This window comes from Aquarana catesbeiana, linkage group LG12, assembly GCF_042186555.1.
Source record: "Aquarana catesbeiana isolate 2022-GZ linkage group LG12, ASM4218655v1, whole genome shotgun sequence".
Lineage (NCBI taxonomy): Eukaryota > Metazoa > Chordata > Amphibia > Anura > Ranidae > Aquarana > Aquarana catesbeiana.
The window spans coordinates 231,362,288-231,386,695 of record NC_133335.1 but is presented as its reverse complement, the minus strand read 5'-3'; the positions used below and the strand labels follow the sequence as shown (position 1 = coordinate 231,386,695).

The 24,408-nt window shown below is 43.6% G+C and overlaps 1 protein-coding gene across 1 annotated transcript in view; it reads left to right on the top strand.

The window, feature by feature from the left end:
- Window positions 1-22,989, top strand: part of SSTR2 (somatostatin receptor 2) — a 40,207-nt gene extending 17,218 nt beyond the window's left edge. The window contains exon 2 of the mRNA XM_073606901.1: window positions 15,040-22,989. Within this exon, the coding sequence (XP_073463002.1) occupies window positions 15,139-16,251 (1,113 nt within the window). The 5' untranslated portion in view covers window positions 15,040-15,138 and the 3' untranslated portion in view covers window positions 16,252-22,989. The remainder of the gene's footprint in view (window positions 1-15,039) is intronic.
- Window positions 22,990-24,408: the final 1,419 nt, after the last annotated feature.

The following is a 24,408-nucleotide window of genomic DNA, read 5'->3' as shown; positions in this document are numbered from 1 at the left end:
CCTGATTTGGAGCAATGTCCCTCTGTCCCTCATTCCTTCTCATTTGTCCCTCATTTTGGTCTGATCTATATAGTTGTATATAAAATGCACTTTTTATCTATCAAAAAGTGTTTCCCAGTGCTAAACCTTTCATCTGATTTCTAAATGGCTGCATTTGTAGATTCCAAAAGCCAATATAAAGGAATAGTTGTAGTAAAAAAACACTTGTGGGTTTAACCAATCTTATTTTTTTTGTACAATTCTCTTTTAAGGGGGTGTGGCAAGGGGTGTGTCCTATGCCTGCATACTTTTACTGATAGGTGTCCCTCATTCCCATCTCAGAAAGTTGGGAGGTATGATACAGCAGTTTAACAGGACAGGTTCCACTCAGAACAGGCCTCGCCATGGTCGACCAAGGAAGTTGAGTGCGCATGCTCAGCATCATATCCAGAGGTTGTCTTTGGGAAATAGACGTATGAGTGCTGCCAGCATTGCAGCAGAGAGGTTGAAGGGGTTGGGGGGTCAGCCTGTCAGTGCTCAGACCATACGCCGCACACTGCATCAAAGGTGAGAACAAAGCTCTCACCTTCCACGCCCTCCAGAAAGCTTCGCACTTGTCCTGGTTGACCTTTGAACCTGATGCCTCTGCATACTGCCTTATCACTGAGACCACCTCCTGCTCCTCCCCAGTCCCAGAGATAAAAACAGAAACATCATCAGCATAGGCCACAACCTTCAAAGGAGGCTCACCAGCGATGCCCAAAGGTACCCCACACAATGGTCCACTCTCTAGCCTTCTAATGAAGGGGTCGATTGCAAATACATATAGCAGAGGACTCAATGGACACCCCTGATGCACACCCAAGCCGACCACAAAGGGCTGCCCGACGCAACCATTAACCAGAGCAAAGCTTTCAGCCCCTTTGTACAAAATCTTGAGCCAATCAATGAAACCCCCCTCCAGGCCATATTTGTCAAGAAGGAGCCACAAGTACTCATGATTAACTCCGATCAAAGGCCTTAGCCTGATCCAATGTCAGCAAAAATTTACCCCAACCAGCAGCCCTACAATGCTCCAAGGCCTCCCAGACAGCTAACACCGCTGAGAAAGTGTTTCTACCCTGGATCGAGCAGTGCTGGTGGTGGGATAACAAACTGCCTGCCACCGGTGATAATCGCCAGAAAAAAATCTTTGCCAGTATCTTTCCATCGACATTAAGAAGGCTAATGGAGCGCCAATTCCCAATCATCGAAGGATCTTTACCCTTTGACAGAAGGATCACTACAGATTGCCTCATGGAGTGAGGGAGAGAGAGAACCCTCATACAAACAGCCATTAAAAACCTCTGCAAGGTAGGGAGCCAGGATCATCTTAAAACATTTATAAAATTCGGCTATCAAACCATCTGGCCCTGGCGTTTTCTTGATGGCTAGTTTATCAATAACCTGGATTACCTCATCTGAAGTGATTTCATCTGTCAAATTCATCAAAGGAACATTACTTTCCAGACCTGGTGTAGAGTCCAAAAAACCCAACATCCTTGTCCAATCAAGGTTCCTTCCTCCCAGGAGATCGGCATAGTATGACCTGACAACCTCCAGGATCCCTGACCTAGACTTCGTCAGAGAGCCCGTACTCTCCTTCAGGCCACTGACTGTCTTAACTGCTACGCTCTGTTTACAGTTCTGGTAAGGGTCAGGCGAATGGTATTTCCCATAATCCCTCTCCTGAATCAAAGAGGCATGCCGGTCATATTGATGTCTCCTAAGGAGGAGACCTCAGAGATCGCCCCAGAATCTCCTCCATTCGAAACAAGGCGGTCAAGTTTCCTCCGCAAATGCTGGTAGGTGATATACTTATCTTGCTGCTTCTTTCTTCCTATGGCCTTGAAAAGCCCAACAGTCTGCTGTTTTACAAGCTCCCACCATTCTGACTTGCTGCTGCAAAAGTCTAGGATCCTTACCTGTGCTTGAAAAAAAATCCTCAAACTATTGTCTTACTCTCTTGTCTTCCAGGAGGGCCTTCCAAGAGGGCCGAATTCAAAATCCAGATACCCCTCCCCCTAGGTGGCATGTCTGGGGCATTCAGAGTCACAGATAGAATACAGTGATCGGAAAACTCCACTGCCCGACACACAGGTGCCGAAAAAGCAGAGTATCCCTAAATATCTACTCTAACTACTACCTCGCTGAAAAGTGAACCCCGTGTTGTCTGGGCAGCGCTTAATGTGCGCATCTACCAGACCTACTTCCCTAACTATTGCATTGAGAAAAAGGGTGTCATAGCCCAGCTTATCTCTGAAACCTCTCCTGTCTATAGACCTAGTAATGGTGTTGAAATCACCTCCAAAGGTAACCTGCTGGGCCGTAAAAAGAAAAAGCTTAATCTTTGTAAAGAGGCATTTCCTGTCCCACTTCGTCTGGGGACCATAGATGTTAATCAGGCGCAGGTCCTGCCCCCTCACGGAGACGTCTAAGACCATGCATCTCCCTATCTCTACCTCAAATACCAGAAAAAAGGACCACGACTCCGCTGTAAGGCTCGGCCGCAAGAGACCAAAATGAGGGACCACGTCTCCACTCCTTCTTTGCCAGATGCATATCGGCCAGACTACTCAGATGGGTTTCTTGAAAAAATAAAATGTCAGCATCAAACTCACTGAGCAAAAATAAGGCCATATGATGAGCACTGTTCTTAAGCTGGCAACATTAATGGTTGCCACTTTTAAAGGAGTGGGAACTGCCATTAGGGTAGTTGAGGCAGCCGTTTCTTAGCCTGACTACTCCCTCTCCCTGGAGAACCAGCGCGCTTCGTTGCACCCTGGCACTCATCATCCATAGAGGACGCTGAACTGAACGAGTCCCATTCATCATCTGACAGGACCCCAAACTTATTTTCCAAAGGCAAAACCTTTTAGGATTTAAAGTAACTGAACCCTTTTTTTTCCTTCTTTTGCCCCTCCTCCTTCTAGCCTCCAACCACTCCATATCATCCTTAGACAAACCAGAATCAACAGCTTCCCCACACCTATCCTCCCCTTCACCCCCCTCCCCCCCACTCTCCCTTCCCTTATCTACCACCAGCCTCTTCACCAATTTCCCCACTCCTCTGCACCCCATGATCCTCAGAAGAAACCCTGCAGCATCGGGGGAGGGGGACTGGCACCACACCTGACTCAGCACCTCTTGCCGCCTCTGCAATTTTGGAAAACACAGACACAGAAGGATTGGACACATTCTCGGCAACTAATACCTTACCTACAGACTGGGAAGACACTGACACACTAGGTAAACGCACAGACTGGGAAGAGACAGACATACTGGGTATTGGCACAGACACGGACATATTGGGTGTTGGCACAGACTCAGATGGACTCACAGGCACCCCAGCTGCTGAGCTCTGAGCATCCTCCATGTCCAGGTGGAAGAACTCTCTCATGAGCTCAGGATTGTTGTGCATTGCCTCAGGACACTGACTATAAGGATGTCCCACCGCATTACACAGATTGCACCTTATGATATCACAGTCCTTTGCCAAATGTCCTATACCTTGACACAGAGAGCACTTCATCACTGGACAGGAGGATGCAAGATGCCCTTTATCTCCACACTTGTTGCAGAGCTTTGGCTGGCCCGGATAGAAGATGGTCAGCCTGTCCCTCCCCAGGAAAGCTGAGGATGGCAGATGCTGGACAACATTGTCAACGACCTATAATTTTAGCTGCAGACCACCCCACCCCCCGTCCATATTCTCTGATCGTCCAAAATCTGTTTTAGCGGGCTCAGGATGTCTCCATACCTCCTCAACCAAACAGATAAATCCCCTTGTGGTATGGACTCATTGCTGACAAGAATTGTCACCATTTTAATGAGGGGCTGGCGTGATACAAGCTTGGAGATGAGCCCTTTCCAGTCTGACAGGCCTCTACACACGTGCTCATATTTCTCCCAAAATATGTGCAAAGACTCCGGACGGATAAAGGACAAATCGTACTCATAGGAACCTGCCGGACTGATCAGGGATAAGATATCTGCAGGCCTAAACCCCATCTGCAGAATCTTATCCACCACTGCCCTCCTATGTGGGGAAATTCCACCGCCCTCCCATTTTAATTGAACGACATTCCTCCTTTTAAACAGGGAGGAAGATACAACATTTCCATATTTCTTCCCTGCTTGCTTCCCCTTCCCAGACCCTGTGGCAGCAACACCAGCATAAGTTTTTCTTACACCAGCAGCATTTGCAGTCTTGTCCTTAGACACATTCAAACCTGCTGGCAGAGAGTCTGAATCAGCTGGGATAGCAGTCTTCTGATTAGCAGAGGCAGGACCCGCCCTCTCCCCCTGCTCTGAACACTCAGCTTCTTTTCTGGGATCAATCACAGTCTTGGCTGCTGCAGACTCTTGGAGAGTTGCAGCACTACTGCACCCAGCATCTCTTCCACCATTCACAGGAACAGCCGCTGTGTCTGGTCCAGGCAAAGTCTCTGTATTGTCCATGGACCTCTCTGCAGACTGAAGCTGACAGTTATTATCAGATGTTATTTTATGTTGGACATTGTCTATGGGTCTGGGCTGACTGCCTGTAGCACTACGACCCGTAAGCCCATTGTCATTAAAGTTCACACCATCCTGCACACACACACTGTACCTGCACCTGCTTGCTGTGCTGTCACCTCTGCGATGTTATTGCTGATGGTGGGGTCAGATTTCTTCCCAGTTGCTGCAGACTTAATGGTGGATCTTGCTCTCTCCACAGGTCTTTCTTCCACCGAGCTAGGAATAGTGTCCATCTTCTCATCATCATCCCGGGAAGCCGCATCCGGAGGGGATTCCAGCTTATTGATGAAATCCAGCATGCCAGAACTTTCCCCAACCTCCTGCTCAGATGTTCCATATTGCTGGGGAGGGAAGGGGACAAAGGCCTCCGCCATTGAGGGCTCAGCAGATGTTTGAGGTGTTGAAGAGCTGGTCTCATCCTCCAGGCCCACTTTTTCACTCTCTGCTGAGTCTGTACCTGCATCTCCTCACTGGTTGGGTCACCCTCCATGCAGGAAGCGGCTCCTTTTCTCATTTGGCTAAACCGTTCTTCATTTTTATACTTTTCTTTAAAAGCTCCACTACTCTCCTTCAGAGAACTCACCAGTTCTTTCTGCTTCCGCAGAGCTTGTTCCAAGTCTTTCAACTCAGGCCTCAGAGACGGTCTTTTCTTACTGAACACCTTGGCACAAATCTGTTTTTTCTTTTTAAATTCAGCTTTCAAAGCTAACAATTTCTCTTTTTCCTTCTCAAACCGGTTCAGCGTTTCAACAATACTCCGTCTAAAGGCAGACGGGGACTCATCTCTCCTTGGGCCAGGCCCAGAATCTTCCACAGGCTGAGGTCCAGTCACAAGCCTATCCAGGGGGCCCCCACCAGGGTCCCCCCCAGGATCCAGCATCCCTCCTGGGGCAGAGAAGCAACTCTAGCCCCTGGTCTCTGGAAGCACAGGAGCAAAGGAACCAGCAACCTCACACCTCGCTGTCAAGGAGCAGAATGGCAGTTTCCCACCATCCCTGTGCTGAGTTCCTGGGTCTGTACACCTGCTGTGCCCATTATAATGGGTTCCCGCCATCTCTGTGCTGAGTTCCCAGGTCTGTACACCTGCTGTGCCCATTATGAGTGGTTCCCACCATCCTTGTGCTGAGTTCCTGGGTCTGTACAACAGTTGTGCCCATTATGAGGGGTTCCCACCATGCCTGTGCTGAGTTCCAGGGTCTGTACACCTACTGTGCCCATTATGAGGGGTTCTCACCATCCCTGTGCTGAGTTCCCGGGTCTGTACACCTGCTGTGCCCATTATAATGGGTTCCCACCATCCCTGTGCTGAGTTCCAGGGTCTGTACACCTACTGTGCCCATTATGAGGGGTTCTCACCATCCCTGTGCTGAGTTCCCGGGTCTGTACACCTGCTGTGCCCATTATAATGGGTTCCCATCATCCCTGTGCTGAGTTCCTGGGTCTGTACAACAGTTGTGCCCATTATGAGGGGTCCCACCATGCCTGTGCTGAGTTCCAGGGACTGTACACCAACAATTGTGCTCATTATGAGGGGTTCCCACCATCCCTGTGCTGAGTTCCCGGGTCTGTACACCTGCTGTGCCCATTATAATGGGTTCCCACCATCCCTGTGCTGAGTTCCAGGGTCTGTACACCTACTGTGCCCATTATGAGGGGTTCCCATCATCCCTGTGCTGAGTTCCTGGGTCTGTACAGCAGTTGTGCCCATTATGAGGGGTCCCACCATGCCTGTGCTGAGTTCCTGGGTCTGTACACCTGTGCTCCCATTTTTGGGGTTTATTACTACTTTGTTAAATGAAAACACAAGAAAAATGATGCAAAAAAGAATATTTATAGAAGAAGATATTAAAAAAATTAACAGACAATAAGGCAACAGTAAAATATTATAAATGTTAATAAAAATGAAATGTACATAATGAGGTTTAGCCTAGTCCGTGGTTCCAGCAGAGCCCTGTTCAGAGCAGTATAGGTCTGATCTGATGTATCAGAGTCACTGGCCCTCAGAGATGAGTCCTAAACATTTGTGCAGAGTTTTGTTAGAAAATTGAGAGCTCCAGTTGCCATTTCCAGCAGCTTTTTGTTGACCCTGTGAGCCATATTTGGGCAGTGATGTCACTTCTCTCCCCGCCTTTTTGCTTATGTAATGGGGATTCGCGGTGACATCGGGAATTGCAAGGGATGCAGTGGCTGGAAGCAGCTTTGACTTCCTTAGTTATTATTTTATATATACTGTGATTCTGTATTTGCCAAATATGCTGCAGAAATTTCCCTCCACTGAGGCTGGCTGCAGCCATTTTAACTGTGGGCAGCTGAAGCTGCTGCCTGTTCACTTCCTGGATTTACACAGACATACACCTCCAGCTCTGCAGCTCTCATTGGCCCTCTTTAGACTCACCCCTCCCCCCTCTCTTTCTGGCAAACTCTCACAAGGGTGAGAGAGAGAGCTGTGCATGATGTCATAAGCCTCGGCTTTTTACCAGACAAGAAACAGGAAGTGGGCTGTAAGGTATTTACTGGCAAAAAAAAAAAGTGTTTTACTATCCAAAGTTAAGAAGATTATAGGAATTGATCTATTAGAAAACATATGGTGATGTTTTGTTCACCTTGCGTGAGTGTTTTGAAAATGGACCGCCATCGTATCACACGTTGACGCACGTTGTAGTACTGTGCGTTACCGCAACACCCAAGAGTGATGCTGGATGGCGGCTGGTGCTCCATCTTTTTGGGGGACGGCGGCAAACAAACCACCCTACCCCCCACCCCCGGTTCGTTAAGCGAACAAACCCCCCCATCCGTCCGCCCACCAGCACCTCACCTACCTCATCCAGGTTGCGAGCAGCTTCAGCGGCTTCCCCCTGTATCTCCTCATTGGCAGCTTCCTCCCTGCTTCTGCTCCCGGCCAATACGGTCACTTCTCCTCTAGGCCAATCAGGTCTAAAGACCCGCTTTCTGATTGGCTGGGAAGAGAAGCAGGACGATAATAGTGAATATTAATTTGCTATTGTCACACAACTGGGTGGGCTCAGGGCGCAGTGCTCTGTGCCCCAAGCCCACCCTTTTTTGAAGCCAATGAGAGCCTCAGTGCTTAACCACTTGCCGACCAGCCGCCGTCATTATACTGCGGCAGGTCGGCACGATCCTGCAAACCGTCGTAGCTATACGGCTGCTCGCGGCATCGGGATAGCAGGCGCGCGCAGGATGCCGGAGGCCCAGCGCCCGCTGCACAGCGGGGGTGCCGATGCTCGTGGCTGCTGGTCGAGATGCCAGCTGCCCACGAGCAATCGCAGGCACGAGAGGCAGAACAGAGACGTGTGTGTGTGTAAACACACAAATCACTGTTCTGTGAGGAGTGACAGATCGTGAGTTCCTAATAGCTAGGAAGCACGATCTGTAATTTCCTCTAGGTCAGTCCTCTCCCCCTACAGTTAGAAACACACACAGGGAACACACTTAACCCCTTGATCGCCCCCTAGTGTTAACCCCTTCCCTGCCAGTGACATTTTTACAGTAATCAGTGCATTTTTATAGCATGATCACTGTATATTTAACAGTGGTCCCAAAAATGTGTCAAAATTGTCCGATCTGTCCGCCATAATGTCGCAGTCCCAAAAAAATCGCAGATCGCCGCCATTACTGGTAAAAAAAAAAAAAAAAATAATAATAATGCTATAATTCTATCCCCTATTTTGTAGACGCTATAACTTTTGCGCAAACCAATCAATTTTTCGCTTATTGCGATTTTTTTTTTTTTTTTACCATAAATATGTAGAAGAATACATATCGGCCTAAACTGAGAAAAAAATGTGTTTTTTTTTTTTTTTTTTAAATGGGGATATTTATTATAGCAAAAAAGTACAAAATATTGTGTTTTTTTTTTTTTCAAAATTTTCGCTCTTTTTTTGTTTATAGCACAAAAAATAAAAAACGCGATTGGCGATCTAATACCACCAAAAGAAATCTCTATTTGTAGACGTCAATTTTGTTTGGGTACAGCGTCGCACGACTGCGCAATTGTCAGTTAAAACGACGCAGTGCCGAATCGCAAAAAATGGCCCGGTCATTCAGCAGCCAAATCTTCCGGGGCTGAAGTGGTTAAAAAAAAAAAAAAAACCCCTATTGAAATCCAATGCGTCCGGCACCCCGCATGTAGATTAGGGGGCCGGGCGCATGGATTAGGATGGCGGCGCCCCTAATGGAGTGGTAGCCACTGGATGCTGCCATTATTGCATCGGCTGGAGGTCAAATGTTCCTGACATTTATTCGGGACTCGCAGCTCTGCAATCGCTGGGAAGAGGAATTTCACGAACGCTCCGCAACCCGTTCTCTCATCTCCACCTACTTAGTTCTTAAAAGGAAATTTAACAAAAATGAGAGCTTTTAGCAGCTCAGTGAACTACATTAGAATGCAAGCTTTTAGCGCACTCCCCCCCCCCCCACCTGCTGCCAGACCTATTATCACATTGTATTTATTCCTCGCTAACATACTCCATTGCTTTTATTGCTTCTGATCTACAAGCTTTTGTAAAAAGCGCATTAAAGTATGCCCACCATAAGTACTGTGCCCGGTATTTCATATAACGCTGCGCCTTAAATAATCGGATTTTATGTTAGGAACCTTACCAGTTCTCTTTCCTTCTTCTTGTAGTGGGCATCCTCGTATAACTCTGGTCTTCTGGATCTTACAACCTACATTACAATCGTTATTGAGGAGCCGCGTGCAATTCTTCAGAAGCAGCGAGGAGAGGAGCATTACTCTTCCACATTATAGGCCGTACATTAGCCGCTCGCCAGTTTTAGTATATTTCATGGAGACAACGCCGACTCCTAATGAGCCGATTCTCATTTCTCGCTACGGAGGTCGGCTAGACAGCTGCCTACGGAGCTAAAAATGACCAGAATATTGATTTTGTGTCAGACTCTGGCTCTATTAGGAAATATTTTGGATGTTTCAGAATACCATGCAAAGTGCAAGGGGAATATACTGTGTATATATACACTATATTGCCAAAAGTATTGGGACGCCTGCCTTTACACGCACATGAACTTTAATGGCATCCCAGTCTTAGTCCGTAGGGTTCAATATTGAGTTGGCCCGCCCTTTGCAGCTATAACAGCTTCAACTCTTCTGGGAAGGCCGTCCACAAGGTTTAGGAGTGTGTCTATGGGATTTGTGAGGTCAGGCAGTGATGTTGGATCAGAAGGCCTGGCTCACAGTCTCCAATCTAATTCATCCCAAAGGTGTTCTATTGGGTTGAGGTCAGACATGTTGAAACAGGAAGGGACCATCCCCAAACTGTTCCTACTAAGTTGGGAGAATGAAATTGTCCAAGATGTCTTGGTGTGCTGACACCTTAAGAGATCCCTTCACTGGAACTAAGGGGCCAAGCCCAACTCCTGAAAAACAACCCCCCCACCATAATCCCCCCCTCCACCAAATGGTTTGGACCAGTACACAAAGCAAGGTCCATAAAGACATGGAGGCAGGCCAGTGAAGTTCCTCCACCCCAAACTCGCTCATCCATGTCTTTATGGACCTTGCTTTGTGCACTGGTGCGCAGTCATGTTGGAACAGGAAGGGACCGTCCCCAAACTGTTCCCACAAAGTTGGGAGCATGAAATTGTCCAAGATGTCTTGGTATGCTGACACCTTTAGAGTTCCCTTCCCTGGAACTAAGGGGCCAAGCCCAACCCCTGAAAAACAATCCCCGCACCATAATCCCCCCTCCACCAAATGATTTGGACCAGTGCACAAAGCAAGGTCCATAAAGACATGGATGAGCAAGTTTGGGGTCGAGGAACTTGACTGGCCTGCACATCCTTACATCAACCCAATAGAACACCTTTGGGATGAATTAAAGCGTAGACTGCGAGCCAGGCCTTCTCGTCCAACATCATTGCCTGACCTCACAAATGCGCTTTTTTGGTAAATACACCCCTATGTGTCTGGGTAAAAGCTATGAAATTCAGCTCAACGCATATCTAAGCTGTATCTTAATTAGTTCTGTGGAAATTAAGCAAAATCAAAGGTTCTCAGGCTTTATTCTCTGTGGACTGAATGTGTGAATGGGGAAAATTCTATACTATGGCCACTAGATGGTGCTGAGTGTCCAAGCAAATAAGTATGCTCCTCCTTGCCAGTATTTTTCATAGGGAAAAGTTCCACAATGCGTTCACTAGATGGCACTGAGTATCATAGGAAACAAGTATGCTCCTCAGGTCCATCTTGTGGCCATAATGTATTACTGTCCCCATTCACACATTCGATCTGCAGAGAATATAGCCTGAGAGCATTCTATTTTGCCCCTTTCGCACAGAGCGCAGTTTCGATGGATAAACACTAATGCAAATGTTTTGTAAATACACCCCTATGCATCTGGTTAAGAGCTATGAAATGCAGCTCAAGGCATATGTAATCTCTAATTAAATTTGTTCTGTGGGAAATAAGCAAAATTGAATGTTCTCACGCGGATTAAATGTGTGAATGGGGAAAATTCCATATTTTGGCCACTAGATGGTGCTGAGTTTCCTAGCAAATAAGTATACTCCTCTGCGCCATCTAGTGGCCATAATGCAGTATTTACACTACTCACACAGTTGTTCTGCATAGAATATAGACAGCGAATATTCGATTTTGCTTTTGTTTCGGTTGAGTAACGGCTGTGAAAATTTTTGGCAAACTCCCAAGACTATCTCATAGACTGCTTCCATTTGACAGCCGGTAGATTCACTAATACTCCTGGAGACTGCATTCCCTATGCTGTTTGCCTTAGTGATTGGCTCACATGTTGCGGCTGCAGTTTATGACTCCATGTATTCATTCACCTAGCTTGTCCCTATTCACCACAGGTGAAAAGATAATGTTCCAGGTTACACAGCATCCAGTCCAGTGGCGGCTGGTGGTATATTTTTTTGTGGGGGGGGTAGACAGTGAACCCACAGCCAGCTCAGTCAGGTCACCGGCACCAACGCCCCCCCCCCCCCCAGATGGTCGGTCAGACAGTCACCAGCCCCACACTTACCCCGTCTCCTCGGAATCATGGTGGCTTCCGGCACGCGTCTCCTCCCTCCTCCTCCTAGGCGCCCAATGGGATCGCTTCTCCTCTCAGGACCCGCTTCCTGATTGGCCGGGTCATGAATCGGGAAGACAATGGCGAATATTATTTCGCTATTGTCACACAACTGGGTGAGCAGAGCACTGTGCCCCGAGCCCACCCTTTTTTAATGCCAATTAGAGCCTCAGGCTTTAATCATGTGCTTCTAAAAAAAAAAAAAAAGAAAAACCCCATTGGAATCCACGCGTCCAGTGCCCTGGCATGTAGATTAGGGGGCCAGGCGCATGGATTAGGGGGGGCGCTCCCCTGCGCCCCATGCGGACGGTCCGCCACTGATCCAGTCCATTCCTCGCATCCAAATGTGGGAGTGCCAATGTGATGAAGACTGCATGGCGGTCTCTCTGTTAATTGCCTGTTTGTGTCTGTGTCAGATCTACTTACTGTGTAGCCCTCACCTGCAGAGCACTAGCCTGAGAGACGCAGGGATTGAAGGATAGGTAGTTTCTTCACAGGAAGTGTCAGTTCTTAGACTACAGACATATGTCATGCACTGACCTGTACAGTGCCATACTGCATGCCTCATATTTAAACACCAACAGAAACTTCTGACCCTGGAAGGTGAAGATTTACAGTACTGTAGTCTATTGCCCCGTACACACGGTCGTTTTTTCTGACGGAAAATGTTCGATGGGAGCCTCTTGTCGGAAATTCCGACCGTGTGTGGGCTCCATCAGACATTTTCCATCGGAATTTCCGTCGCACAAAATTTGATCTCAAATTTTCCGACAACAAAATCCGTACGCATAAATTCCGATCGTGTGTACACAATTCCGACGCACAAAGTTCCACGCATGCTCAGAATCAAGCAGAAGAGCCGCACCGGCTATTGAACTTAATTTTTCTCGGCTCATCGTACGAGTTGTTCGCCAACCGCATTCTTGACGTTCGCAATTTCCGGCCAACTTTGTGTGACCGTGTGTATGCAAGACAAGTTTGAGCCAACATCCATCAGAAAAAAAATCCATGGAATTGTGTACACATGATTGGAATTTATGACAACGGATTATGTTGTCGGAAAATTTGAGATCCAGATCTCAAACTTTCTGTGACGGAAATTCCGATGGAAAATGTCCGATGGAGCCTACACACACGGTCGGAATTTCCGACAACAAGCTCCAATCAAACATTTTCCGTCGGAAAATCCGACCGTGTGTACAGGGCATAAGGGTGTAAATTTTGATTTCACTACCTCACTACCTATCACAATTTCGGAGGCCATAAAATACCAAGATAGCACAACCCCCCCCCCCCCCCGTCATGAACCCTGGGCATACCACTAACTGCCCTAACGCTGTTTAGTGTCACAAGTGAGGACGTTTGTCCATTGGTCAGAACCGATCAGCAGGTCCGGGCCTGGACCTGTTGAGTGATCGGTTCTGAACCGAATCAGATTGCCGCATTGACGGAGGGGGCACGCGTGCCCGATCCGCGGGCGCAAGCCACGTACCTGTACGTGACTTTGCGCAGCCGGGTCGCCCCGCTGCAGTATATGTACGTGGGGGCGGTCAGGAAATGGTTAAAGAGGAACGGCCACCTCTCTCCGCATCAGATCTTTTTCAATTTAACTCCTCCTGATGTTTAAAGTGGTATTAAACCCAAAAGCAAACATTTCTTATATTGCAGCTGCACTGTGTGTGTCTATGGAGTGCGGCTCCGTAGACACACACGGCACGGGAGCGAGCATGCACCGTGTGCCCCATAGAAAGCAGCTTTCTATGGTGGAACACAGAGAAGCGGAGGAGCAGGTCAGTATATCATGTTTGTTATTTAAATTAATTGCGGATGAAAACTACAAGGTGCAGGTAGAAGGGTTTATAATGCCCTTAAAGTGTATGTATAGCCAAAACTCTTTTTTTTGGGGGGGGGGGGGGGTAGAATAGGCCATTTCTTGCTGTTTCTACCCCATTGGGATGATTTGCTCTCAACTTGGGTCCTGAAGAAAGCGAGAGGTCATCTTCCCAATGTGAGGGACCATACATCTTAGACAGTTCTCACCAGGGCCAGATCTCGCCTATCTGATCTGGGGGTGCATTAAGGGGGCACACTGTGTGTAAGTCACTGACAGTCTGTCACACTGTGTCATGACCTGGAAAACACTAGCCCATATTAGGCTGTCATTAGATTGGGGTGATTAAACAGAACCTGTGACCCCTTGAATCAGGTGCCCCCATCAGAGTCCCCCTTTACATCAGGTGTTCCTATAAGAGTGTCCCCTTATGTCTCCATTAGAGTTCCCCAGTACATCAGATGTTCCTCATCTGAGTGCCTTCCTACATTAGATGCCCCCCTCAGAATCCCCCCTTACACCAGTTGTCCCCATCAGAGTGCCCTTTTACATCAGGTGTCCCATCAGAGTGCCCCCTTACATCAGGTGTCCCATCAGAGTGCCCCCTTACAACAGGTGTCCCCATCAGAGTGCCCCCTTACATCAGCTGTCCCCATCAGAGTGCCCCCCTTACATCAGGTGTCTCATCATAGTGCCCCCTTACATCAGGTGTCCCATCAGAGTGCCCCCCTACATCAGGTGTCCCCATCAGAGTGCCCCCTTACATCAGGTGTCCCCATCAGAGTGCCCCCTTACATCAAGTGTCTCATCGGAGTGCCCCCTTACATCAAGTGTCCCCATCAGAGTGCCCCTTACATCAACTGTCTCATCAAAATGCCCCCTTACATCAGCTGTCCCCATCAGTGCCCCCCCCCCCTTACATCAGCTGTCCCCATCAGTGCCCCCCACCCTTACATCAGCTGTCCCCAACAGAGTGCCCCCTTACACCAGATGTCCTCATTGGAGTCCACCCTTATATCAGTTGTCCCCATCAGAGTGCCCCCTTACATATGATCAGTTACCCCATCAGAGTACCCCTTTTCAGGTATGTCCCATGATATTGTCCCCTTACAGGGATTGTTCCAATCAGAATACCCCTTTACATCAATTGCCCCCATCAGGCTGGCTCATGGATCAGTGGATGTATGCTCAAAGACCTGGAGGGGGGTACAACTAAAATCTGAGAAGGGGTGCACAGCCCATTCCAGCACCCCTCTAAATCTAGCCCTGATTGTCACCAAAACATTTGCCCCATTGGATGATTTTCACCTCACCTTTTTATGTTGGTAACAAGTATAACATTTTGGATTTCCCCTCACTTTCTGTCTGGCCAGCAGGAGAATTAGAGGGAGTGAATCTCACCAGCAGGGACACAGATCGTTCGTTGACAGACGGTCTCATCCTCCCCACATCTAAAACTAAAAATAAGAGTTTAGCCTTTACTTATACCTTAAATTCCCAAATAAAGTCAAATAAGTGCAGTAAAGTATATCAAGTAAAACAGTCAACCAAATCTTGTTGATGATGGTTTGGCTTTCTTACAATCTCTGTGTTCTGTTTCAGGGGTGCATCTAACCAAGTTGTGAAGACAGCTGAGGAGAAGCGATGAACGCCGTGTAAAAACTTTTTTTTTTTTTTGTGCGCTCACTCCACGACAGCAAGATGGATCAGGATTACTCAGACTTGCCAAACATCACGGAGCTGTACTTTTCGCCAGTGTCACAGGGTGACATCATAGAGACCACAACTAACATGTCCACGAACATGACCTCTCAATACTATGACATTACTAGCAATGCCATCCTCACCTTCATTTACTTTGTGGTGTGCGTCGTGGGACTCTGTGGAAACACACTGGTCATCTACGTCATACTCCGATATGCCAAGATGAAGACAATCACCAACATCTACATACTCAACTTGGCCATTGCCGATGAACTCTTCATGCTTGGCTTGCCCTTCCTAGCAATGCAGGTAGCCTTGGTCCATTGGCCTTTTGGCAAAGTCATCTGCAGGATTGTCATGACGGTGGATGGTATAAACCAGTTCACCAGCATCTTCTGCCTTACTGTCATGAGCATCGACCGATACCTGGCAGTGGTTCACCCCATCAAGTCAGCCAAATGGAGAAGACCAAGGACTGCCAAAATGGTCAATGCCGCAGTGTGGACCATTTCACTCCTGGTGATCATGCCGATTATGAGTTATGCCGGAGTTCAGTTCTATCGTGGGAGAGGTAGCTGCACCATAATCTGGCCTGGGAACTCTGGGACGTGGTACACTGGTTTTATAATTTATGCCTTTATCCTAGGGTTCTTAGTCCCGCTAAGTATTATCTGCCTCTGCTATCTCTTCATCATCATCAAAGTCAAGTCATCAGGAATAAGAGTGGGTTCCTCCAAGAGGAAACGGTCGGAAAAAAAAGTCACCAGGATGGTGTCCATCGTGGTTGCAGTTTTCATCTTTTGCTGGCTCCCGTTCTATATCTTCAACGTCTCATCCGTGTCCCTCTTGATTGTGCCAACTCCAGGCCTGAAGGCCATGTGGGACTTTGTGGTGGTTCTGAGTTATGCCAACAGCTGTGCCAACCCTATCTTGTATGCCTTTCTTTCCGACAACTTTAAAAAGAGCTTTCAGAATGTCCTGTGCTTGTCCAGGGTGAGTGGCATGGATGACGGTGACAGAAGCGATAGCAAACAAGACAAGTCCAGGCTGAATGAAACTACAGAGACGCAACGCACATTGCTTAATGGAGATCTTCAGACTAGCATCTAAGCAAGCCCAGTTGGAAATATAGCTGCATATCTGAATAATTCCACCTGCAACCATCTAACTTGGTTATGTAATTAGTAGGAGAGAGAATTTGGAAGGGTGAACAAAATGACACATATTTTAAGGTCTTATGAAAGTCGTTTCTACAAAAATGCCTGGACCTCAAGTGGTCCTTCAACTACTGCTATCATTATAAACCATTTCTATTAGTAAAAGACTACAATGATTTCTGTGCTCTGAAGGTTTTCTTTTGGGGCACCTGCTCTCTGGGGCCTCTGTAACTAGTCACTGCCAGACCAATTCTTTAGCTCCTCCAACAAAGTGGAGATGTTGCCAGCTCTTCTGATTTCTTCTAAATTCTCCTAAATTCTGCGAGATGGTCTCTGGGTTCAAACGTATTTCTAGACTCCTTCTCTTTTTGCTATCCAGAAAAAAAAAGAAACTCATTATTGAAAGGATTTGTATTGAAGGAGTGTTTCCTCACCAAAAAAAGGTATCAAGCAAATCTGGAACTATATCAACACCAAGGGCCTATGAAGGCGCCTTTTATGTGGCATCTTTAACTGCCATTACAGGCTTTCTGCTACATCGTACCATATCCATTATTAAGTCTTGGATGCATTTGTAAAAGTTTGACAAGGAAATTCATATTTTTTTATTCTTTTTGTTGCCTAAGCCACCCAACTTATCAAACTTATATTATCCGTTACACAGCATTACAAAACACTCCAGATTACAAATTGGCCGCCCTAACGTTTTCTTAGCAATATCTGATACAATTATTGAAGACAATGATGCACTGAGGAACTGAATTTACAACTTTTTGTAAATTTAATGGGCAACCTTTCTCATGATGTGCATTTTTATCTAAAGTCACATTGCACTTTAAGGTCCTTGGGTAAGAGCAACCTTTTGGTGGTGGATCATACTAGATGTAACCTGCAAAGGGGCAACTGTAACAATTATTGAAGCATTCTAACTCATAAAGTAGGATTGTAACTCATAAAGTACAAAATTATTTACAGAATGATAAAGGAAGCTTTAAGGAAGTAGAACCGTGGGTCACGGGTAGGATCAATCTTTGGTGGTGGATCATACTAGATAGAACCTGCAAGGGGCAACTGTAACCCAAGGATCAACAGGAATGTTAAAGATAAAGATGAAGTTATCTTTTATATACCTGTAAACAACACTTATTGAAGGATTCTAATTTATAAAGTAAAAAATTATTTACAAAATGTTAAAGAAAGCTTTAAGGAAGTAGAACCATGAGTCATGGGTAGGTCCAACCCTTTTGGTGGTGGATCATACTAGATGTAAAATTCAAGGGCCAACTACAACCCGATGATGAACAGGAAACAACAATTATTTAAGGACTCAAATTCATAAAGTAAAACATTGTTTACAAAATGATAAAGGAAGCTTTAAGGTAATAGAACCCTGGGTCATGGGTAGGACCAACCTTTGGTGGTGGATCATACTAGATGTAACCTGCAAAGGGGCAATTGTAACCCAAGGATCAACAGGAAACAACAATTATTGAAGTATTCTTACTCATAAAGTAAAAAAAGTATTTACAAAATGATAAAGGAAGTTTAAGGAAGTAGAACCCTGGGTCATGGGTAGGACCAAGATTTTGTGGTGGATCATACTAGATGTAACCTGCAAAGGGGCAACTGTAACCCAAGAATCAGTAGGCGTGTTAAAGCTGAAGTTATTTTTTGTATACAAGAAAACAACAATAATTGAAGGATTCTAATTCATAAAGTAAAAAATTATTTACAAAATGATAAAGGAAGCTTTAAGGAAGCAGAACCTTGGGTGATGGGTAGGTCCAACCTTTTGGTGGTGGATCATACCAAATGTAAAATACAAGGGCCAACTCTAAACCAATGATCAGCAAGAAAGAACAATTATTGAAGGATCCTAATTCGTAAAGTAAAAATGATTTACAAAATGATGAAGGAAGCTTTAAAGTATAACTTTAGGCAAAACTTTCTTTTCATTTTTGTCTAGAGTGCAGAGGGATTAGAAAGCTTGTCAGTTTTTATTGCTGTCTGTGCCCCTGTTAAGAACATTCCCCATCTCTATTTGTCCTATTTACCATTATCATTGAAAGTGAAAGTAAAAAAAATGCAAAAATTTTGGGTTGTCCCCAGAAAGGAAATAGAGAGGAAACCTTCCAATGGGGACACTAATTCTGGTGTCCCCCAAAAAATTCCCTTAATTTGCAGGGATTTCCTCTCACTTCCTGTTTGGCTATGGGACAGGAAGTGAAGGGAAATCTCTCAGATGTCCAAAAAAAATCTGACAGGGGTCATAACCCTCCCTTGCTCTATTCAAAATGAAAAAAAAATAAAAGGTTTTGCTTATAGTTCTACTTTAAGGAAGTAAAACTAAAGATTTTTTTTTTTTATGAGCTTTATGCAGATTGTTCTACATACAGTACCTTTTGATGGTGGATCATACTAGATGTAAAATTTAAGGGGCAACTGTAACCCAATGATCAACAGGAATGTTAAAACTTAAGTCATTTTTTGGATACCAGAAAACAATAAATGATTGAAGTACTGTAATTCATAAGGTACATTTTTTTTCAAAAATTATAAAGGAAGCTTTAAGGAACTAGAACATGGGTCATCGATAGGCCCAACCTCTGGTGGTGGATCATGCTGGATGTAACCTGCAAGGGGCAACTGTAACCCAAGGATCAACAAGAAACAGCAAATATTGAAGGATTCTAACTCATGAAGTAAAAAAAAATAATTAAAAAAACGATAAAGGATTCTTCGAGGAAGTAGAACTGTGGGTCATGGGTAGGTCCAACCTTTTGGAGGTGGCTCACACTAGATGTAAAATCCAAGAGGCAACTGTAACCCAAGGATCAACAAGAATGTTAAAGCTGGAGTTATCTTTTGTATACCAGAAAACAACAATTATTTAAGGATTCTAATGCATAAAGTTAAAAAAATATTTTTAAAAATGTTAAAGAAAGCTTTAAGGAAATTGAACTGAAGATTTTTTTTTTTTTTTTAATGAGCTTGATGCCAACTGTTCTACATAGAAAACCCTGAATGCATTCAAAGAGATATTGACTATCAAGATCCCAAAAATTAGAGAAAAAATATCATTATGTTATCAGTAGTTTTGTTTCTCAAAATGAACAGTTTTACAGAAAGGAAAAACAAGAATAGTTGGCAATGGCAACTACACCGGGAGCCTCCCGCTGCTGGTACCTGGCCTTCGTATATGGTGGACAATGCAATTCAATATAGGAGTGGACGTGGCTACAAAGCGGCCTCAGCGGATGGAAGATGATTTTAAACCTTCAGTCCTGAGATGTGGAGCTAGTGTCGTACAACAACTATCGAGTGCACATTGCCTATATTTCACTACATCTTTGCGGTTTGTGGATATAATCAAAATCTTGTTTTTTTATTATAGTTTTTTTTATTTGTGAAATAGACCACAAAACACTGTTTCCATGCTCCAAGATTAAAGCGTTATCTTGCGCATTGGAAATAAGTCACCTAATGTGTGCCTTTGCCTGTACGTAGGTTCGGGAAGCCATTTTGTTTCTGTTGTAGCAATATTTAGGAAATTGGCGTGACTAGTGATATCACTTCCCGCCTCAGTTGTGACTGAGAAAGTGATGTGCAAGAGTGCCACCTAAATTGAATCTCTAGCTAAATTTTTTCTTTTTTTTTGGTGGGGTATAGTAGTAACCCTACTACACCCCCATCAAGTTTTTTTTTTCTTTCTGTTTCAGGAAAGTGGGAAAATACCAGTGGACCTATCAGGTTATCTTTATAGGTATTTCTCTCCTAAAATATTGATGCTGACGGAGGTGATCTGGTTCCTGGGAATGCGGGATCAACACCCCAAAGGAGCTCCATGGTCTCCTTTGCTTGTAGTAACATGCTGCTAAGAGGTCCAGATACAACTTTATTTTGATAAAAGTCAGGGGAGCGATCCGAAATGTATCCAACGCGTTTCGTCAGTCCAAAAAAATGCCCTTTGTTAGGGCTTGATTAAGAACAATATGAATGGATTAGAAGTGAAGTAGACCTATAATGGTATCTCTTCTGGTGTGATTACAAGCACAGGTCTTGTTTGCAGTTGGTTTAGCAGAAATATTATTTTTCTGTCTGGAACTCCACTTGGGAGATTTTTTTTTTGGGAAGCATGGGCAAATTTCTATAAGGGACACAATGATTTAAAAGAAACCCTATTGATTAGTAGGGTTGGGGGGGTACCTAGAACATCTGTTAGATATTTTTTTTTTTCTTTTGGTGTCCCATTCGGAAATGTCCCCTTTTCCTCCCCTACCTCCCCCTGACAACGTTGTCACCTCAACAGAAATTTAAAAAACAAGAGTCACAGAAAGCAAAACCCAACAGAAAGGGGAGGGAAAAGGGTAGGAAAAGGGGTAATTTCCAATGGGGACCCTAACAGAAAAGGGAGGGAAAAGGGGAGGGAAAGGGGAAATTTCCAATGGGGACCCCAACAGAAAGGGGAGGGAAAAGGGGAAATTTCCAGTGGGGACCCTAACAGAAAAGGGAGGGAAAAGGGGAGGGAAAGGGGAAATTTCCAATGGGGACCCCAACAGAAAAGGGAGCGAAAAGGGGAGGGAAAGGGGAAATTTCCAATGGGGGCCCCAACAGAAAGGGGAGGGAAAAGGGGAAGGAAAGGGGAAATTTCCAATATAGATCCCAACAGAAAGGGGAGAAAAATGGGGAGGGAAAAGGGGAAATTTCCAATGGGGACCCCAACAGAAAGGGGAGGGAAATAGGGAAGGAAAGGGGACATTTCCAATGGGGAACCCAACAGCAAAAAATATGTTCTAGATACCCCCAACCCTACTAAGCAATAGGGTTTCTTTTAAATCATCGTGTCCCTTATAGAAATAATAAAAAATAAAAAAACAGACCCACAACCATTATCATTTCTCTTTCAAGGGGTTCTAAAAAATATGATTTTATACTTTTCTTTTTTATTTGCAATAAATATTAAAGACAAATGTATAACTCCATTTATTTTTTTTTTAATGAAAATAAATAAATAAATAAATAAATAAATAAATGACTAATTGTTTTACTCATTTTTTTTATTCTATGAATTACAAAAAATGTAAAAAAAAAAGATTAATTAAAGCGAAGAGAGGGAGGGGAGTTGTGTCCCTTCACCAATCATCAGGTTTGGATAGGAAACAAAGGAAAGAGAAGTGATGGAGGCTCCAATATAAATATGATGTTTACATGTTATGCTTTTTTATATTAATATTAAAGAAAAATGTATTACTCAATTAAAAAAAAAAATAAAAAAAAAATAAAAAAAAAGTTTTTATTGGAGCCTCTATCACTTTTCTTAATCTGATTTCTATCCAATAGCACATCAGGATAAAGCCAGTTTTATTTCTCAAAAAAAAAAAAAAAAAAAAGCAACTCTGGCCAATAATGATCAATAATGCCAGTGAATGTGCTTAATAATGGTAGTAGATAAATTATTCAGATAGATACACAACCCCCTCCTTCCATCTTGGTGTAAAGGTAAAACTAACCTAATGATTAGCGAAGGGACACAACCCACCTCCCTCTCTTCTATTAAAAACAGAGATTTTTTTATTTAAACATTATTTTAAATGTATTTCATTTTTTTAAAATTTACTTATTTCTTTTTTTTTTTTTTAATTGAGTAATACATTTGTCTTTAATATTTATTGTAAAAAAAAATATATATATAAAATGTAAAAAGCATATTTTTTATTGGAGCCCCCATCACTTTTCTTAATCTGATTTCCATCCAAATAGCATGGCAGGAAGAAGCCTCTATTTTTCTGACAACCAAATTCTGACAACCAAATCTGGCCAATGATCACCAATAATGTCAGCGAATGTGCTCTATAGCTGAAGACAAATGATTCAGATAGGTACACAAACCCTTCCCGCCATCTTAACTTAAGCTAAAACAAACCTAATGATCAGCGGAAGTGCACAACTCTCCCCCCTCCCTCTTCTGTTAAAAACAGAAATGTTTTAATTAGTCTTTTTTTTTTATTTCATAAAAACAATATTTTTAATTTTTATGAAATAAAAACTAAAATAATATTTTTTTGTAATTGAGTAATACATTTGTAAAAAAAAAAATATAAAATTTAAAAAACATATTTTTATTGGAACCCCCATCACTTTTCTTAAACTTTCTCTCCAAATAAGCACATCAGGATGAAGCCACTGTTATTTCTGACAACCAACGCTGGCCAATATCAGTCAATACATCCCAGCATGCTTTGCAAATACATGCATTTGCTGGTCGAATGTATAACGTTAGACGAATGATTCGCCGATGAATGTACCGCGACTCCTGGGCGAATCTTTGGTAGAGTTGACGTTCCACGTTCCTGATTTTCAATCCGGAGACTGAGAAGGTGGTTGCAGTTTGCTTCATCTGTGGGCGTGGCTTTGAGAATCTGGGTGGGGTTTTGATTTCCGTTGGAGGTGGGGCTTGACAGCATTATGTAGATACAATCGGCAGGAGGATCGATACACGCTCAGAACACAAAATGGCATCCGGGTTCTGTCTATAGTCAAGGGCGCACTTTACCAGATATGTGCCATGTGACTAGTAAAAATGTATTCTATTTGTTATATTTATTTTTTCAGTTTTTTTTTTTTTTTTGTTATATATTTTCAAAAGTGCTTAAATTATATATTAAAAAATTGCTTGTGGCAACATTACAAACAGATGTTCTATCTTATTTCACAGCAAAATTTGTGTTTGTGTTGTCTAGCTCCACCTAGCTTCTTTCCTTCACAGCATTATGTTGATGACCTAGGGTTGCCACCTTCTGCTGCATGGAAATCCAATCAGAAGAGGAAAAGAGGTATTGCATCAAAGGGTGTGGCTTATCCAAAGTGGGCATGGCCCAATAGGCCAAGTTAAACCAAGGTGGTTCATTCAAAATTGATCATGTGACCATTGTAAACCAGCCCTGGGTTTCCATTACCATTATGGTAAGTTTTTTGTTTTTTTTTCTTATGTCTGGGAACTAAATTAGCTTATAACTCCCCAGTCCCCCCTTTCAAAATCGTTAATTTTATTGTAACTTTTTTTTTTAACAAAGCTAAAATTACATACTTATTGGTGCAAAACATGGAAAAGTTTTTGACAAATCAAGTAGAGGTTATTTTTTATGATTATATTTTTTTAATGCAAAACAAAAAAATTACATACAAATGGTAAAATTAGAAAATATATATTTTTTTTTTGCATTTTACCATTTGCATGTAAGTTTTGCTATATACAATAACCAAAAATATATATATAAATAATTGTGTGTGTGCCAGTTTATAGACTCTGATGAAGGATCACCATAATGTGTTGGATCTTTAACTGAAAGCTACAAGGAAAAAAAAAACATGAGAGAGAGAGAAAGAGAAAGAGAAAGAGAAAGAGAAAGAGAAAGAGAGAGAGAGAGAGAGAGAGAGAGAGAGAGAGAGAGAGAGAGAGAGAGAGAGAGAGAGAGAATATATACTCTATATATAGAGTATATATAAAGTATATATTTATAGTTTCACTTATTAATTTATTATTTAGCTCTTTTACCAATTAGCCCCTCAATTTTGTTGCATTTTTTTTAAAGTTTTGTTATACACAATAAACAAAATAATGGTTAAATAAATACAGTAAATAATAATTGGTAAAGTATGAAAAAACGAAAAAAGATATTAGATATATTTTTTCATTTATATATATATTTATATATATATATATATATATATATATATATATGCAGTTCAGAGGGTGAGGTGCACATCGGTCATGATAACATGTGCAAAAGCAGTCAAGCCATCCCAAGGGCTTATATCATAGAAAAAAAAATCAAGAGGGTTTGCTGCACAAAAAAGTGTGTTAATGAAAAAATTAAAACATTCAAAATATACAGACAGTCATATATATGCCCATTCTCCTCTGACCTCCGACACCAACAAGGCATTTTCCTCCACACAACTGCCCGCTCACTGGATATTTTCTCTTTTTCCCACCATTCTCTGCAAATCCGAGAGATGGTTGTGTGTGAAAATCCCAGAAATACTCACCAGCAATCATGCCACGTTCAAAGTCACTTAAATCCATTTTTTTCCCCATTCTGATGCTCGG